The sequence below is a fragment of the Pteronotus mesoamericanus genome, unplaced genomic scaffold (assembly GCF_021234165.1).
Source record: "Pteronotus mesoamericanus isolate MK-2021 breed Mesoamerican mustached bat unplaced genomic scaffold, CSHL_Meso_final scaffold_174, whole genome shotgun sequence".
Classification (NCBI taxonomy): domain Eukaryota; kingdom Metazoa; phylum Chordata; class Mammalia; order Chiroptera; family Mormoopidae; genus Pteronotus; species Pteronotus mesoamericanus.
This window is the reverse complement of record NW_026555309.1, coordinates 124,324-144,135: the sequence shown is the minus strand read 5'-3', so window position 1 is coordinate 144,135 and position 19,812 is coordinate 124,324. Positions and strand designations below refer to the sequence as shown.

Here is a 19,812-nt window from a genome sequence, read left to right as displayed (position 1 = left end):
AATAATCCAGGGAGTAGACTGGCTATAAGAATTTTTTTAACGTCCAGCGAGCGGGAGGGGCTTCTTATGTTTGAAAGCCTGACGCGCGCTTCAGGTCTTGGTGACCTAGTTTCCAGCTTCTAAATCTGGGCGCGGGGGAGAAAAAAAGAAAAGAGAGCCGCCCACTCGGCCCTCGGGCCCCGGACGGCCCCACCCTTTGGGCGGGCGCGGCCGACCCGCCTTCGGAAGTAATCTCCTGTCGGTGCCGGAATAAGAGCCTGAGCCTAAGTCCAGCTGCGAGTCAGAGACCCGGTGCCGAGGCAAAGGAGGCCAGTTTCCCGGTCAGCAGCGTGGGCAGCGTATCCGGGGTGAGTTGGCCAAGTCACGGGCCAGGGCGTGCGCGGGACCTCTGAGAGAAGTGGCGCTCGCGGCCCGCCACCCCTCAGCGGCCCAAGTCTTAGGAGAGCCGAGCGACCGGGGGCTTTAGCGCCGGTGGAGGGACGCCGGGGGATCCCGGGACGAGCCCGGAAGGGTGCCGCCTGTTGGAGCGAGCGAGGGGCGGCTGCGTCGCAGAGGCCGAGGCTGCGGAGGCGGCCGCCGAGCCCAGCAGGAGCGAACTGCTAACCGGCTTTCCTGACTCAGAGCGGAGGGAAGGATGACTCCCAGGTCTCCTCTTTGGCCCATGTCTGCCTAGGTACCCTGCTCTCTGGTGCTGAATGCACCTACCTATCCCTTCCTAATGCTCCCAACTCCTCCCATGCCCCTTCCTTCCCCTTCCTCTCCTGACTCTGGCCTGGGAAGCATAAGTCACCTGTTTACGTTGCACCAGGCTAGTTCAGCTTTTGGACTAGGAGGCTAAGACATGGCGTGGAGACACCAAATAAGCCTTCAGCCTGATTAAATGTAATATGCTGTCACTACCTAAGTAAGGAAGTGTTTACACTAAAATGGAATTTGGATTTATTTTTGTTTGTAAGTATACTTACAATAACCATCTTTAATTGGTATAGCCAGAGATCATTAATTTGTATGCTAGCAGCTAGCTTTAGCTGATATTTATTTTGCTGTCATTATGTGCCTAGCACTATTCTAGCAAGGCCTGTAACATGGCAGGCCCTGAAATCCAGCCCTGACTCCTTTTGTCCCACCCCACCCCCACCTTAGAGAGGGCTGGGGCAAGTGGGAAATGAGGACTTTTTTTTTCCCCAATTTACTTAGACGTTTAACGTGTGATAGTACCGACCATATAGCTATATAATATCCATTAATATTTTACCTGCATTAACTCATTTAATTCCCACAGGCTCACTATTTCATAAGTAAAAGTACGCGCTGTTAGCATCCCCCTATTTAGAGGAGGAAACTGAGGCACAAGAGATGAAATAATTTTTACCAAGGTTGCAGAGAAGTGAGTGGCAGATCCAGAATTCCAACCCGAACCTTAATCTCTAGACCACATTACCTGTGCAGGTCCCCAGCAGACACCCTAAACCCCAAGTGAGGGAGACCTCAGGATGCCATGCTCTTAAGCATCTGGACAGGGATAAGCAATGGGCCTGTTCTCAGTCCTGCGTCATGCCCCCATTGAGACTGTGGAGTACTGGAGCCTAGAACCCCTGGTGCTTAGGTAGCGGTGTGCCTAAAAGGGCATGGACAGCCTCACCTGGGCTTTCTCACGGAAGCCGTGTTGCCAGTGCTCAGGGTGTCGCATTACTGTGGGAAGTCGGACCTCATCCTTTCAGGTCTGAAGATACAACACCCCATGACTATTGAAAATAAGAGTCCAAATACCACTGTTCACCCTTCAGGGCACCTTCCTTCCAAGTCCTACAGGGCCTGAGATGCCCAAGCAATTATCCAGGCTTCTCTGTGAAAATAAAGTCCATTTCTTCCAAGAATGGTGAAACCCAGTGTTCCACAGCAAAAAACAGTCTTTGTTTAACCAGAATACAAACCACTCCCAGATCTGTCTGCCTCTCACCATTCATCATATGGCTAGCCATTCAAATGTCAATTCCTAGCAAATTTCTCCTGTTGCTTGCTATCTTGGCCACAACCTAAATTACATCTCCTTTCTACTCTCTATAGCTCCCTGCGCTTTTCTTTATAATAATATGACTTGTGATGATGTATTTATTCACTTAATGTCTCTCTTCTTTGACTAGATCCTTAGCTCACCAGGCCAGAGAATACAGGAGGCCGCCCATCCCCTCCGCTCCAGTGCCCAGCATCAATGATCAGTAAACATAATAAGTGAACACCTGGCCCTGCACTAGCCAGCACAGGGACCCTGGATAAACTGCATCCGTATTTTTTCTGATCCTTAGTCTTATCTGTAGAATGAGCTAGGAAACAACAATTTAGGTCACAATTTCTGCAGGGTCCAGCCTTGCTCCAAGCTTTCCTATAGGTGAATCTATCCATCCATAGTCATTAATATTAACTAATATGTCCTCAACCAGCTGCAAAGTGAGGACCTGCTGTTCTTTAATGAATGTTGCCTGCCCTCCTCTATGCCTCTCAGTTGGACACCCCACTCAGGGAAGTCTCCCACACCATCAGAGTATGCCCCTGCTAAACATGTCTTCCCATCCTGGAGGAAATAGGACTTCATTTTTCTCAGCTGGTTGTTAGTAAAGCATCTTATAAACTCCTTCTCACTGAACTGCAAGTAGCTGATAACAGGGTATAAGCATGGAGCCCAGTAAGAGCTTGTCAAGGGCAGATTTGTTATTCATTCAGCAGACCTATTGGGTGCCTTGTTGATGAGCAGCACCATGACTCTGAGGAATATATAACATTTGTAAAACACTTACTGTGAGCCAGCATGTGGTCAGGCACATCACATACATTCTTATTTCAACTGTAAAACCACGGGACCGGTAAGAGCAGATGAGGACACGTAGGCCCAGAGAGGCTGCGGAGCCTGCCCCAGGTTTCCACAGGGGCAGAGCCAGGACAGGACAGGAGTCCAGGTCTGTCTCTCCCTGATGGCCCACAGGCACAGGCACAGGGGCTCAGAGCTGGGGAAAGGGTATCCAGAGCTGATGGTAAATTTCATCAGAAAAGGCTTAGAACATCTCATTGCTCTTAAAATACATCATGCAAATAAGATTTTACATTTTTCTCGTGAATCTCAGATTTTAAAGTGACACATAATTTAAAAATAACAGTGCGAATGAGAAAACACAAACTTAAAAGGAGACAGAAATAAAACCAAAGACATAGCAGTTATGTCATCAACATTATGATATGGTCAAAACTTTGAACATAAGTCAGTCAACAGGCTCGTGATTATTAGGAAGAAAGGTTAACTCAGAGAAATAATGAATGTCTCTCTTGGGTTAAATTTGGGTGTGGTTAATGAACATTAATGAATGTTAATGAATTTGTCACCTGCAGTCCTTAGCAGGCACATAGATGTGTGCTGAGCTTGATGATGTGCGTGAAATTTGACCCAAGTTGCAGTCCCTTTGGGTCCCGTCCTCTTTCCAAGTTCAGAGTCTGCTACCGGGAGAGATGTTTAAATCATGCTTCTCAGTTTTTTTTCACTATTTCAGAAACTTTGAGCTTTATGTAGTAAGCAAACACAGACGGAATAGACACGGAGGTCTTTACATGAGTTTCTTTCTTTACAGGTGTCAGAATATGGCTCCCAACTTGGACTCAGGAAAGAAACTTTTCACTTTCTTAGGAAAATCAGTAATTGCGCTTCTGGAGTCTATAATTTTTGCCTTTATTCCAAAGCCACGGAAGAATGTTGCTGGTGAAATCGTACTCATAACAGGTGCTGGGAGTGGAATTGGAAGGCTCTTAGCCCTCAAATTTGCCCACCTTGGAGCTGTGCTTGTTCTCTGGGATGTCAACAAAACAGCGAATGAGGAGACGCTCAGGATGACTCTGAACGCTGGAGCCTCAAGAGTCTATGCCTATACCTGTGACTGCGCTCAAAAGGAAGAAGTGTATAGAGTAGCTGATGAGGTAAAACAACACAATACCAACAAACTTACACTCATCCCAGGATGACTGTTTGCCAGCAATAGTTAAACATATAGTTAAGTCACATACCATTAAACCTGATCTTTTTTCTCCCTAACGTGGCAGAGGCTGAATACTCGTGATCGCTTTCCATGCTTAATTTAAAGGAAAAAAGTACACTTGGGAGCAAGGTAATCCTTAAAAATAAAAAGGTATCTCTATATACAAAATAGATAAATCAATAGGGAGAAAAATTATTCACATGAAAAATCCTGTCAGAAATGCTTAGTCAAGTACATTTCAAGTATGAATCATAAATAAAAAAATTTTTAAAGATTATATTTAGAGAGAGAGGGGGGAAGGGAAAGAAACATCAGTGTGTGGTTGCCTCTTGAGCGCCCCCTACTGGGGAACCTGGCTCATAACCCAAGCATGCCCTGACTGGGCATTGAACCAGCAGCCCTTTGGTTCATAGGTTGGCACTCAATCCACTGAGCCATACCAGCCAAAGCTAAATATACAATTTTTATATACTGCAAAGATGCAAGCCATGGATAATAAAACCCACAGTGCCTACCTTGAAATCGAAGTCTGATGTTTATCCTATCAAGAGTATGATGGCATTCTCTATTCATAGGAGAGGTGACTGTGGAACATATATCCCTGTTTATTTCTCTTAGATGTAACATCTAGCTTGGCCATCCTGACTCTGAGCTAGGACATCAGCCTCTAATGCTACTGCTGTCTTCCAGCCCACAGACCTATCCAGATTTTGATCCTGCCTTTGGTAGGGCTTACCTAGTTGTTTCTAGCCTTGCCTGCTGTTCAACTTAGATTTGACAATATATATTTAACCACTCTCCAAATCAGACTTTGTTAGATTGTTTCCAGTGCTTTGATCTGAAAACTCTAACATGGAATAAGAGATTTCCTTTGTCTCGATTTCATCTGAAGTTTTTCCTAGGCTACAGACCTTGTTGGCTAGTGAATACCTAACACATGTCACCCCCATTGCTGGGACCCACCCTCCCCTGCACCAAACCATACCATCCCTTCAGGCAGGCGCACACACATGCAGGCATGCACATACATATACACAGAGACAGAGCTGGAGATGTCAGCAGTATTGTTACGAGCGCCCTGGTAGCACTTGGCGACTGCAGCCAGTGCTTTTCTTGGATTTGGGGGACAGGGTCCCTGATGTGTGGTACAAATTATAGTAATGAAATTTAAACCACAGTGAGGAACAAAGGGGCAGCACCATCTCCTGGTGTCAATCTGGGAAAATCCTGTGCTTATTTCTCACATGAGAATCAAGGCCATATTGTGGGCAGCAATAGGTGAAGATAGGCTCTAAGGGGAAGCCTCTCCAATGCCCCATGCAAAATTTTTATTTCTTAAATAAAAAGTTATTGAATACATACTCTGGCCAGTGTTGTAGTAGCAAACGGCCCTGTTCCTCTTCGCAGATCTTATGCCTAGAACTTGGTGGGAAGAAGAAGGAAACCGGCCAGTTTATTAAAAACAGAGCAGACAGGCTCTGTATGTTCAAAGCACGGATATGAATATCATACATCCTCCATTCACTCCCTACGCTGCCCAATCTCTATGTGTGCTAGGTCTTGATTTATATGACATGGTTATAATGGCATATGCCCCATCACATTGATTAAAATGATATGCTACTTAGAACATAGAATAAAGTTACTATTCACTGAAGATAAGAATAGCTCTAAATCTAGAAGGAAAGCAGCACTGCAGTGTTGGGATTATCATAAGAAAGGAAGAAATGAGAAGAAAAATGTCAAACTTGGATCTCTGATGCACTGTACAGTCAGCAAAGGAAATAAAACACAGTTTTCAGACTGCATAAACTCTGTCTGCATTAACAAGGATTAGAGGCATATAAAACTGGGGGGAAATTAAACTTAGATCATAGAAGGAGTTACTACATGATGGTGTTGGTCTTGTTATTCAATTCAGGTTAAAAAAGCAGTTGGTGATGTTTCTATCCTAATCAACAATGCTGGCATCGTAACAGGCAGAAAGTTCCTCAACTGCCCAGATGAGCTGATGGAAAAGACTTTCGATGTGAATTTCAAAGCACATTTATGGGTAATTATTTTTTTCTTCTAGTAAATATTATCCTCTAAATACAACATAGTTTTCTCAATTTTAGATTATCCTGGTCTACCCAGTTAGCTTCTCCTCATCCAACTTAACCCACACCGGCCATAGCCTCTGTTCAGGGACTCCTACAAAGACACTACCATTTATTCATTGCCAAGACTATCGTAGGTGCCTCAGTAAGATAAGGAATCACAGAAGTTAAAAGATTTTCTCAAGGCTATACAGCATGTGACACCACTTAGACATGACCGGGGTGACCTTATCATTTGCGTAAGCTGGAACTCTTTTGAAAGTGAAATGGGGCATTCTTCATAAGCAAACATTAATCATATCTGTTTTGGGCAAACCATTCATTCAGTTACCTGACTCCGTACCTCACCAGGGAAAGGAGAGTTTCTAGCAGTAGCGCTAGTGACTGACTACATGCTGTGAACATTAAGGGACACAGCCGCTGACGCCCAAGATGAAGTGCCCAGTTTCAAAAGTTGCATTTTCTTGGCTGTTGCTGAAACCAGTCATGTCAGGCCTCCCTGTACCTTGCACATCTCCTCATTCCGTCTTTTGCAGCACATAGTCATTTTGTTCCCCCCACACTCACAGCTCGTCATTCTGTGGGCCAGCTCTCCTTCAGAGAAGAGGTACATGCTGGGGGTTTCTGAGATCCCCTCCATTCTCACACCTCTCCTCATGGACCTCCAATCAACTCTCCTTTGACAGCTTTTGGATTTCATTTGGAGCCTTGGCCTGGTGGTTCATTTGGTTGGAGCATTGTCCTGTACACCAAAAGGTTGCAGGTTTGACTACACATCGGGGCCCATACCTAAATTGCTGGTTTGATCCCTGGTCAGGGTGTGTACAGGAGGTAACGAATCAATGTTTCTCTCATTCTCTCTATCACTCACTCTTCCCCACCCCCCTCCCCGCCCCCCGCCCCCCCACCCCAAAAATCAATAGACATGTCCTCGGGTGAAGATTTAAAAAAATGTTACTTGGAGTTTCTAGGTTTTCTGGCCCCTAGTTTCACCAAAACTGTGACAGTGCTGGTGGTGTTCTCTTTAGTTTTCAGGAGAAAGATGGAAAGATTTAGAACTAAGTGGCCACCATGCTCCTTCAGAAACTACTGCAAGTGATTTATGTTGTCCCAAATGCCCCTCTGCTTCACTAGAATGAAGTAAAAATATATGGTCAGAATGAAGGTAAAGACAATGTCCTTAAAAGTCTCCACTCCTATCGCTTTCATATTTTTTTCCCACCTCTCTGCTTTCATGGTCTCCTCTTTCTCTTCTTTCTCTCACTCCTCTAGATGTTCCTTAAATACCTAGGTTTCCCTGGCGCTTGCCCGTCCTTCATGTCCTCTCACTCTGTACACTTTTCCTGGGCAACTCTTGTACATTCTTTGAGCACCTGCATGGAGTAAGCATTTACTTGCTAGAGAGTCAGAGAGCACATGGTGCTAAGGGTCCAAAGGGGAGCGTCCCCAGGGAGAAGTGAAGTGACTCATAGCAGAAGCCAGGGTGTTTCACCGTGCTGCTGTTTTTGATTTTCCACCTCTCTCTACATGTTGGGTTCTCTCTGAAACTCATTATGATGCAGACAAATAAAGGTTGGTTGACTTTTATAAGAGATCCCTTTTCTCATATTTTTTCATATTAGGAAACAAATATTTGTTAAATATTTCTTCATTGTGGACTGTATCTCCCGAAGCCCATTGCACTCTTTATCTTTTTTCTCCATATCCCACATCAAAAGTGAAGACATCCTGTAGTCTTCAGACAGAGCATACATCCCCTCTTTCTAATAGATCATCTGTTTTTATGACACAAAATGATATTAAGAAACCATTGTTCAAAGAAGTAGAGATAAATTTTAAAACACAGTGGTATTTTAAAACTGAAACCAACAACAGTATGTCCTGTGAACACTATTCAGAAAAATTTGAAATTCAAATATGATCCTGGGGGTGGGGAACAATATATACCAAAATAACATTCTTGATTATAAACTAAATAATCATATATTTTCCTTTCTGGATTTTTGGCTGCCACAACTAAGATTCTCCTGTACTACTTCACTTGTTGTCTTGATAATGTGTTTTTTAAAAGTCACATATGACTTATGGGACCAAAACCAAGAGCTCTTGATTCTGTGGGCTAAGACTGAAGTTTTCCGTAGGATGTAATAGACATCTATAGTGCTATGTTTTCCTGAGGAGATATAACATAAAAAGTAATAAAAAATAAACGTCAAATATAAGCAAAATATTAGTCTTAATAAATGATTTATAATAATATTGGTATACCATGGGAAAATATTGACTTACAAGTTAACATGGTTATCCTCCAGATGTTTAAGTTTTTATATCCCAGAGCCTTCAGGTATTTTTTATGAGCTTAAAAAATTTTTTTTAAATCACTATGATTACATAAGTATCTGAAAACATATAAAATGTATAAAGTATTAAAAGTTTTACTTTGCTCTTCTTAGACTTATAAAGCCTTTCTGCCTGCTATGATGGCTAAGGACCATGGACATTTGGTTTGCATTTCAAGTGCAGCTGGATTATTTGGAATAAGTGGACTGGCAGGTAAGAAAAATATAATATTTCACATTTGTACTTTTCTCTTTTTTTAATTATATTTTATATATTATGCTATTACAGTTGCCCTCTCCACCCAGTACTCCCCACTCCCTCAGGCAATCCCCACACCTTTGTTCATGTCCATGGGTCATGCATGTAAGTTCTTTGGCTTCTACATTTCCTATATGTTCCTTTACATCCCCATGACTATTCTGTACCTACCAATTTGTGCTTCTTAATCCCTTCACCTTTTCACCTATTCCCCCTCTACTCCCACCCCTCTGGCTGCCATCAAACTATTCTCTGTATCTATGATTCTGTTTCTGTTCTGCTTATTTGTTTAGTTTGATTTTTTAGATTCAATTTTTGATAGGTATGTGTTTATTGCCATTTTATTGTTCATAGTTTTGATCTTATTTTTCTTAAATAAGTCCCTTCAACATTTCATATAATAATTGTTTGGTGATGAACTCCTTTAGATTTTTCTTGTCTGGGAAGCTCTTTATCTGCCCTTTGATTCTAAATGGTAGCTTTGCTGGATAGAGTGATCTAGGTTGTAGGTCCTTGCTTTTCATCACTTCAACTATTTCTTGCCAGTCCCTCCTGGCCTGCAAAGTTTCTTTTGAGAAATCACCTGATAGTCTTGTGGGAGCTCTGTTGTAGGTAACTACTTGCTTGTCTCTTGCTGCTTTTAAGATTCTCTCTTTATATTTAACCCTTAGCATTTTGATTATGATGTGTCTTGGTGTAGGTCTCTTTGTGTCCATCTTTGTTTCGGACTTTCCATGCTTCCTGAACTTGTATATCTAGTTCCTTCACCAAATAAGGGAAGTTTTTTTTTTTTTTTCATTATTTTTTCTAACAGATTTCCAGTTTCTTGCTTTTTCCCTTTTCCTTCTGGCACTCCTATGATGCAAATGTTGGAATGGTTGAAGTTGTCCCAGAGGCTGCTTACACTATCCTCATTTTTTTTGGCGGGGTCGGGGGGGGGATTCTTTTTTCTACTTGCTATTCTGGTTGCTTGATTTTTGCTTCCTTATGTTCCAAATTACTGATTTGATTCTCAGCTTCACCCACCCTACTGTTGATTCCCTGTTGACTGTTCTTTATTTCAGTTTGTGTCTCCTTCATTTCTGGGTCTTTTTATGCTGCTGAGGTACTCAGTAAGTTCCTTGAGTGTCCTTATTACAAGTGTTTTGTACTTTGCATCTGAAAGATTGCTTACCTCCATTTTTAGTTCTTTTTCTGGAGTTTTCTTCTGTTCTTTCATTTGGGCCATCCTTCTTTGTCTCCTCATTGTCAGCCTCTCTGTGTTTCTTTCTATGTATTAGGTAGAGCCTCTATGACTCCCTGTCTTGATAGTGTGGCTTAATGTAATAGGCGCCCTGAAGGGTTCAGTGGCACAGCCTTCCCTATCACCCAAGCTGGGTATTCGAGGTGTGCCCTCTGTGTGGGCTGAGTACACCCTCCTCTTGTAGTTGAGCCTTGACTGGTTTTGGCAGATCAGTGGGAGAGATTTAGCCAGGCCAGTCAGCTGCAAGGACTGGCTGTGACCACTGACCATCAACTTCTGCCCTCATGGAGGATCAGCTGTGCAGGGGCCCACTCCACAAAGCCCAGCTTACATCAGCAGGGCCCTGGTGCCCCCTTGTGTTCTGTCTGGGGCCACTTGACACAAGCTATAATGTGATCAGCAGCTAACTGCTTCTTATGCTGGGCTTGGAAGTGCCGTAGTGAGACCAGGCTGTAAACCAAGGCTGCTAGTGCCAGGTTCACACTTAGCAGCCACTTAGGAGCCACTTAGCAAGGTATGAGGGCTCACTGAGGCCAGGTACCACTTGTTTGAAAGGATTTAGGAAGATCAAAAGCATGAGCCAAGACAAGGCATTCATACAGAAAAGCCACTGTTAACTGCTTGGGTGGGTCCATAAATTGGGTGGGGCAGAGTCTCAGGGAATCACCAGGGTGGGGCAAACAGTGTGAGCCAGGTTGACAGAGTCTCAGATATGGTGCCCACTGTGGCCCTGTGGGGGAAGGGCTCAGAAGAGGGGCAATGGCCTCTGCCAGCTGTTCTGTCTTGGAGAAAGCTGTCCCCCAGCTCTTACCCTGGTGCCAGACACTTCAGTTCCTCCCTTTATGCCACTGTTGCCTTTTAAGCTGCTGCCCTGGTGCTGGAGCTCAGCGGGAGTGAGTCTGAGTAAGTCTGAGTACAGGCCCTTTAAGATAAGCTGCCTGGAAATCTAGCAGTTTCTACCACTGACTTAATCTCCATTGGTTTTTACAGCCAGAAGCCACAGGGACTTATTTTCCTGGCACTGGAACACTGGGCCTGGGGCCTTGGTGTAGGTCTGAGACCCCTTGCTCCCAATATCACTTTGATTTTTCTTGGCCACACATAGGTGTGTGACCAGCCCATGTCACATGTCAGCATCTCTGCCCCTTCTATCAGTCTGGATGGACATGGTTTCTTCTTTAATTTCATGTTTTCAGGGCCTCCATTCAACTCGATTTCTGGCAGTTCTGAGTGATGACTGTTGTAAAGTTTAGTTGAATTTTTTTTTATATGGTTGTGTGAGAAGCCAAGCCATGTTTACCTTTGCTGCCATCTTGGAGGTTAAACTCTCATAACATTCCTTATTAATTTCAATCTGGAGAAATTTAACACTATGGCAGTAGCATCCAAGCTTCCATAGCTGGTAGACTGTGCTGCTAAGATTCAAACCTCTACCTGCAGTCCACTTCCAGGGTCCAGGCAATTAGAAATGGGCAGAACAAAGACAGTCAGCAAGGTACAGAAGGTCAGCAGGTCAGAAAGCTCCACATGCCTTGCAGTGGGCAAAACTGGAGAAACAAGGACCTTGCCCCCAGTAACCTTTCCTCCCCTAGCAAATCCACTGGTCATGCAGTTTGGGTCCTCCACAGTTACACTTTTCTAATTTTAACTTATGTAATAGCTGTGAGGAATCAGCTTTGACTTGCACCAATAATAAAGATAATAAATTAAGAAATATATTCGGTAAGGGAAGTGGTTGAGAACTAAGTAGTGCTTCAAAACTGCCCATGAGCAAGTCAAGGAACATATAGCAAGGACTCATGGACAAAACCAAAGTGGGGAAGGATTGAGGGAGGGAGAGAAGGGAGAGGGCAGGGGAAAGTGGTGGGGGGAAGGCAGAGACAAATGTATTTGGAAAAATAATATAATAAAAATAAATAAATAAACAAACAAACAAACAAACAAACAAATAACTGCCCATGAGATAATACTTACCCAGAGTGAAGTATGCACTTTGGAGTCATTAGGTCTTATGCAATACCCTGGGTTAAAGAGAAAGAGAGAGACTTTACCGGTGAACGTTTCACAGGGGTGAGTAGCATAGTCATCGTCTCCCAGATCGCCAGGCACTGTCATCAGGATGGTGAGGATGACCGCTCTGCCTTCTGAAGTCTCCCCCTGCTGTCAGTTTGGAGACAATTTCTCCACGCCAAGAAACAGCTTTACCTCTTTGCATTTCCACGGGTTGGAAGACTTGCACAAAGTACTTGTCATTTCTATCTCCCTTGCAACTGACTTGGCATTAGCAGTGGGGAGGGGGCAAAGAGATACACCAAGATCCTTGCTGAGGGTGGTCCAACTCAGGAGCCAGCTCTAGGAGGAGCAGAGATCTTGTCCTTCCTTACCAGGATATCCCCTGGGGCAACGTCCCATGCACTGACAGACACACCCCTGAGACTCACGCATCAGAAAGCCTATCTGCAACACTCGGTTAACTTTGGCCAGCTTGCCCATTGGACACTTCCTTATACTTTTGAGGTGAGCCGCATAGTTCAATATTCACATAACCAGTCTAAGCACAGTTCATCTCAGTTATGTGAATAGGTTTTTCAGAACCACCACTCACCCAAACTATTACCTGTCCATACATATCTCCCTGTAACCTGGACTTCCGTTCTTCTGTCTTCTTAAAAATCACCACATATTAGTATTACCTCTCTCTTATAAGTCTGATAAATGATGAAACTTTGAAATAATACAGGTATATTTACAGCTTCTGTTAATCCTTTTTCTGACACAGTACCTCTCTCTCTTCAGCTGGACTCTTCCACCCACAGCCGACCTTAGAAACAAGTGTAAACCTTTTGTAATTTCCACTGTAGAGGCCCTGGCTCCACTATATCAGAATCACCAAAATCGTTATTTAGAATGCAGTTTCCTTGTCCTGGGCCACACACGCTCGTCGTAACCTTAGGGGTTGGGGGACTCGAGCTGCATATATATCAAATGCCCTGATGATCCCCGAAGCTGGTCAGGACTCCTCTCGCCTCCGCTTCCATGGTCTTACCCACCGCCTGGGCAGCAGTGGGCCTGCCAGCCCCGCACCCAGCACTTGCAGCCTGGTCCTTGCCAGCTGTGGCAGCCGCTTCTAAACACAGCAAGTGCGTATACCTCATTGGGCTGTGTGAGGTAAAGGAAAGTAAAGAAGTCCACATAATGCCGTTTCTACTCCAGACTTTTCCATTCAGTGAACTGAATATTCAGGTGTTTACTGGAAGAGAAAATGATTGCAGACGGCAAGCTCTGAGCTGCGGGTGTCCAACCTGCAGCCTGTGGGCCGCATGCATCCCAGGACGGCTGTGAATGTGGCCCAACACAAAATCATAAATTTACCTAAAACATTTTGAGGTTGTTTTGCGATTATGTGCTGCAATGTATTTAATGTGTGGCCCAAGACAACTCTTCTTCTTCCAGTGAGGCCCAGTGATACCAAAGGTTGGACACCCCTGCAAACTGACATAAATGACACTTTCCACTCCCCCTGCATTTTTAAGATATTTAAGAGGTTGGGATTTAAGCTACTGACTCCTTTGTTTTTCTTCTGAAAGGAGAAGGAAGAGTTTAGTAAGGAGAAAATTTCGTCTGAGTATGAGGACCCACGCTGCCCGCTCTTGTCTAGCCTCCTACATTATTTATAGGATTTCTTCTTTAGTGTGTCTCCCTGACCTGGTAGGGTTGAAGTTCTTTGGATGCACACACCACGTGCCCCACAGAACAGCTAGCCCACTGTCTGACTGTTCATTAGCGTGAAAGTACTGGCTAGCAATGTGACCATAAGAGGCCCCCTGCACATGCATTCTCTGTTGGTTAGTGTTATGAGGAGACCTTAATGTAATGCCATTTTTAAAACTTCAGAATATACATCAGCATTGTTTGTTTTTTTCAGATTACTGTGCAAGTAAATTTGCAGCCTTTGGATTTGCTGAATCTATATTTATGGAACTATATTATCAGAAACTAACGGGCATCAAAACTACTATTGTGTGCCCATTTTTAATAAAAACTGGAATGTTCCAAGGCTGTACTGCTAGGTAAGTATGTCCTGTAATTTCAAAGAAACCGCATTTGAAAAAGTAATCAGTTTTCTATTTTATTTTCTTCTACCTCTTTTTTAAAGTTGTGTAAAAAGATATATTTTGAGGATTCAGCCGGATTTATAAATGGCTTCAGAATTTCTGTTTTACTCAAATGTTCTTGAATTTAAAATATTGAGTTTAATGCGAATCACCTATCAAAGCTGTGTCCCACTCGTAGCCACCTTATAGCCTGAATCGGCTCACCCATCTCCCCAGTACTCAGTCACATTTCCTTTTTGTCACTTCGGTTCCTTCTGTCCTCTTCCCTGATTCCATGGAACTAGAAATCATTGAAGGGACACAAATGCCCCGTTCTGCATCTCATGGAGATGATAGGAAATTAGTTTGCTTTATAATTAGACCACTTGTTTTAGTATGGTTTTACATGTATCATACTGTACATCAGTGTATTAATTAGGATCGCTTTCCATAGTTTGCATATCATGTTTTAGTTATTACCATGGTGATAATAAGGGAATAAATAGATCAAATCTGGAAGCAAAAGAAGCAAATAAATCATAATGTCGTACAACCTTTTTCTCCTCAGTATGTAAGAATTGTTTTTATTAATTTGTTGACTTTGGATTTTTTTGTTTGCTTGTTTGTTTACCTTCTAGCTGTCCTTTACTATTACCAATTATGGAACCAGAATATGTAGCCGGAAAGATAGTAGATGCTATCCTGGAGGAAAAAACATACTTGTGTCTACCAAGATTTATATACTTCATGCTATTTTTAAAAAGGTAACTATCAGCTTCTATGACCTCTCCAATGTATCAGTCAACAACTTATCCTAAATCCTACCAGAAGAAGCCACTTAAAAATTATCCATTAAGTGGATAAATTCTGATTCCTTCCTTGTGCCCATTTGCTGAGATAATAACAAATGTGCATAGTTGCCATGCCTCCCGGGGATCTAGAAAATGGAGCTGGATCCTGCCAGCCATCTTAGCGTTGTTGTCAAAAAGAAGCGAATTCATGCATGAGTTGGGGGGAAAAAGGGCCATGAAGCTAGAAGTCAGGAGATCTGATACTTCTGGTTTGGCTACTAACTTCTGTTTGACCTCAAAGGAGTCATTAATGTCTTTGTTCCTCAATTTCCTCACCGTATCACTATAAGGATCAAACAAGATATCATGAAAACACTTTAAATATCAGCAAACTGGCTTATTTAAAAGGTATCACATGATTCTAACATCACAAATTCCCTACTGCAACAAAAGTGTTCAAATCAGAAAAATTTCTGCGACCTGTGGTTCTTTTATGGAAACATTAAAAAAAAATAATAATAAAGAGCCTAGGTGAGTATAAGATTTTCATTTTAAAGGAAGACACTTCCATAATATACGATAAGAGATTTCTGAAGAAAAATAGAAACTTCTTTGGAGATTTAGAATTTAAATTGTCACCGCTCTATTTGAATTTGAATTTCAGATGCCAGAGATTCTAGTGAATACCTAGGTAGCATTAGGGGAAAAAAAATGCACATCTATTGTTGCCTCTATTTTTTTATCTTTTCAGAAAAAAAGTTGTTTTTATAAAGTTGAAAGCTATTTAAATGCTTTTTTTAAAAGGCTTCCTTTTTCCTTCCCTGGGTGTACATGTGTGCAGGCCACCTAGCAACACAAGATGTGTATCTGATCGCCCCTGCTATCAACAACTGAGTTTCCTATAGCCTTTAGATCAAGAATCAAATATCCTAGGCTAATGATTCTCAGCCCTGGCTGCTATACCTGGAAGATGTTTTTAAAATGCCTCTAACTAGTCCCTCCTCTAACTGATTCAGAATCTTTGTGGGCAAGGCCTGGGTTATAATTTTATAAAAGCCATGTAGTCAGACTTTGGCCTCTCCAGTCTCATCTGCCACCACCCTCCCTCTCCCTGCCTCTGCTCAGCCTTCCAGCAGAGTCCTTGGCCCTGGACACGCCCAGGGCATTCGCACAGGCTGTGCCCCCTCTTGGCTTAAGCACTCTTTCCCTGACTTCCCAGAATATCCCAAATGGCTCCGATGCACTTTCTCCCAGTGCTGGACCTTGGCCTCCTTTGTACATTGCACAGCTGCATTGCACATTTATTCGTGAGGTCTCCCCACGGGGTCATGAGTTCCTTGAGATTAGAGACAAGTCTGTTTCTGATCACCATTGTGCATTTTCAGCTCCAGGGAAGGGCCTGACAAAAAAGGAGGCATTTAAAACTAATAGCAAATGCGGTAAATAAATGACAGGATGGAAGATGATTCAATATTCTGGGTCACAAGTGTTAAGAGATCAGAAATATATATATTTTAAAAAGTCACGTGTAAATCTAAGGAAGTATTGTTATGAGCGCCACTTTATCTTAGCTACAGCTCTCTCAGCCGCACTTCAAAGACAAATACCATTTGGAACATAAAATTACAGAACTAATATAAAAAAATTTTAAGAGTGGAACACTGAATGATCTGTGGAAAAATAGAAATTATTATTTTTTAGGAGAGATGCTGTTTCTTATGCTAGTCATGGGATAGTGATGTCAGAGTAACTCTTGTGTTCATGCTCACCTGAGCACAGGGCCCAAAGTCAAGAGCAGAGACATAGCCAAATATTTTGGGAAATTGTGGTATGGGTAAAACTGGTAATAGAGGATAAATTTGTGCTGTACGATGGTTAAAGAACTTGAGGGGGAAAACCCTGAAAAGATAGCCACCTCTTAAAAGTGCATGACAACACCTTTGCCCCTCCGCCTCTGCCTTCCATTGCAATTCACTGCTGAAGTACCTCACCTGGCATTTATGAACATTTACCGAGTTACAGGAACAGCAGTGCTCAATTGCCTGAAGCAACTGCTGATTCCCAGTTCTCAGTTCATTTTCTAGACCGTGACAGGACATCTTGTTATCCTTCCCCCTCATAGAGATTTCTGCTTTGCAAGGAAGCATGTTCAGTTATTGAACTACTCCCCTCTGAAGAGCTGAAATCTGTCTCGTTTTAAACTTCCAGAGATTCCATTGCTTTGACAGCAACAATTGTTTAGTTTTTTGAACATAGATCTCATGCCTTATGTCCACCGCATGGGTAGCAGCCATTGCTCTTCTTGCGTAAGCAAATGTCTTTCCTCTTTAGCTAATTGTATCTACTTTGTGCAATGAACCAAAAATTGTTCTTACATCCCTTTCCATCTTCATGCTTCACCCAACACAGGAGTGCTGACTGATAGGGCTGACCAAGGCCGTGTGGGCAGGGCAAAAGGTCTCTGACGAGGAGACTGAAATCTGGAGTTAGAGTCCTGCTGTTTACTAAGACTGTGACTCTGAGCATGGGTCACATTCTTTATTCTCTGGGTCCAGTTTCCTCATTTACGATGTAGGAGTCAATGCTTGTTACAGCTTGTAAGTGAGTGAATGTTGTGTGTCATGACTTTGCTGGGCAGTGTGTGTGTTAACAGTACAAGGGCTACACTTGCTAATAGCAGTCAGTAATGCCAATTGTAAAGAACATGGGGCTTAAGTTTTCAAATTTTTAAAATAAATATAGCGTTTTTATTCATTCTTATAGGATATTAGTTCTGGGCCCTGGATTGAGAGCGAGCTACCTAGTTTTGAGAAGACTTTGGAAACATGAAGAAGTTCAGTGAAGGGGATCGCATCACATACTCCTTCATATGTTCTCCCCACAAGCATTAGAGAATGCCTGATGTGTGCCATGCATTGCTGACCATCCTAGGATCAGGGGTTACAACAAAGAGCAGGAGAGACAAGTGTCCCTGCCCTTGTGGAAATTATCTTCCTAGAGAGTAGGGAACAGGGAACAAACAAAAAGCAAAAAAGTAAAAAGAAAAAAGTATGCTCTGTGGTCCTAAGTGCTACAAAGAAATATAAAGCATGAAAAGGAAGCCCAAGAGTGTAAGGAACAGGGGTACAAGCTGAGATTTAATTTTCAGTATGGTTCTCAGGGAAGGTCTCATGGAAAAGGTAACATCAGAGACCTGAAGCTGGGGAGGGCGGGAACCACCTGGATTTCTTGGGGTGCCCCCTGAGGGACATTGAGCACAGGTCCTTTACCCCACCCTTAGTTCAAGTCTCATATTGTGCCTGCTCTGTTTACTCTGCCTCTCCTCATCAGAATTGAGGGGGTCAGAGCACTCTGTTAGCAGGGACAGGTGGGGGTAGAGTCGATGAACAGTTTTGGTTAGGTCTCGCCAAAGATTGAGGAGCTACTGCATCTAATTCTCTCAGGAGTACCAGAAAGAAAAATTGATGACTTCATTTTACACTGGAAGAAACTGAGGTTCACGAGCAAAGTAACTTGCCTTAGGTGACATTGTAAATGACAGAGCTAGGTGTCAAGCCAGGCTCATCTCACTCCATAAGACTTCACTGCCTTCTATCAATCACTACATAGTGTAAGGAAGTTTTGGAAATGGACATGAGAAGTGAGTTGAATATTGTAAAAAAAAAAAAAAAAACAAAGAAAGAGACATCTCTATCTGGGCCAGTGTCCTCCCACATAGTAGACAAGCCCAGGGTGACCCTGAGGTGTGCACATTAATTAATGTGTCCGTGTGTGAATTCATCTGTGGCAGGTCTTTGGCACTGCTTTTCAGCTGCCCTGATAAAGATGCTTTTAGGAATAACCGAGAATGTTTACTCTTGTGCTCTCTTTAGTATCTTGCCAACCAAAATGGGACTGCTCTTGTCTGAATATATGAATATCTCTGAGTTAATGAAGGGCTTCGTTGGAAGGAAGAACTAAAGACCAACTCTACGGCTGATGTCATCTAATACCCAATATTACATATTGCTTATTTCAGTGAATAAAAGGGATTTTTGTCTGATAGAGTGTACCTGGAGACTATAAGTACCGTTCTTGTTCTTCCATCTAGACTAGTACTTTCAACCAGTACTTTTGAAAATGCCAGTAACATTGCTATCTGCTTTTGAGTTTTTTAAAATTAATAAAAACAGCTAATGTCTGTCATCTCTGCTTGCAACAGATATGAGAGAGAGAATCCTTCCATGTGATGTGTGTTTAGCTGAAGTGCCCTCTTTCCAGAGGACATAGAACTCTGGATTTCCTTTCGCCTTGCTCTCGGCCTTGGCCTTTTTGAACTTCCTTGTGTCCCCTGATGTAGAAAAAGCCAGCTTTCCGTCTCTGTCTTTCCAAAGAAGCCACACAAATGCTTCTACACATCCTGGATGCTCACAGAGTAAGTGCAGTCCCACTAAAGGTGTATCAGGTGCCATGTGAGGGACTCTTACTGCCCATTCCCCGAAATCCTTCGTAGACAGTGACCATAGGCCAAACTCTCAATGGGATCACAATTTTTTCCTCAAAGAGATCAAAGAATGGTTGCTTCTTACCTTGAAAATGACATACTGAATTACATGAAATGCTACTTATTAACCCAGAAAACATATTCATGTGGTTAATTTCAGGTGTTTAATTTAGTATCAAGTTGGGATTCATGTTGAGGTAGTTTTCCACAGGATGGACAATTTCATGCATTTGTATTCATCAGTGCTACCTTCATTTCAGATTGGTTGCATTCTTACAGTTTAATCAACTGGCCAACTGCTTTCATGCTTTGGAGATTCACCATAAAAACAAGACTAAGAGAAATGTGTTAATTACCATACCCTGGAACGCCTTCCCAGGCTGGATAGGGCACCTGCCTTGCAAGAAAAACAGCAGCCTTTGTCTCTTATCTTCTTTTGTGTGGGGAGCAGGAAAAGATGAGGGTATCTTGGAAGACCCTGTGTG

The 19,812-nt window shown here is 42.9% G+C and overlaps 1 protein-coding gene across 2 annotated transcripts; it reads left to right on the top strand.

Moving 5' to 3' along the window:
• Positions 1–201: 201 nt before the first annotated feature.
• LOC129084146 (epidermal retinol dehydrogenase 2-like) lies at positions 202–19,029 on the top strand. Of its 2 annotated transcripts, none has more exons than XM_054590145.1 (7): positions 202–347; positions 3,618–3,960; positions 5,941–6,072; positions 8,572–8,671; positions 13,885–14,029; positions 14,692–14,817; positions 18,717–19,029. In XM_054590145.1, exons 2-7 carry the CDS (start codon positions 3,628–3,630, stop codon positions 18,802–18,804), a joined length of 924 nt encoding a protein of 307 aa, XP_054446120.1. In that variant the 5' UTR covers positions 202–347; positions 3,618–3,627; the 3' UTR covers positions 18,805–19,029. The 2 variants fall into 2 exon arrangements, with proteins under 2 accessions (XP_054446120.1, XP_054446121.1); XM_054590146.1 differs by lacking the exon at positions 202–347 and adding an exon at positions 580–673.
• Positions 19,030–19,812: the final 783 nt, after the last annotated feature.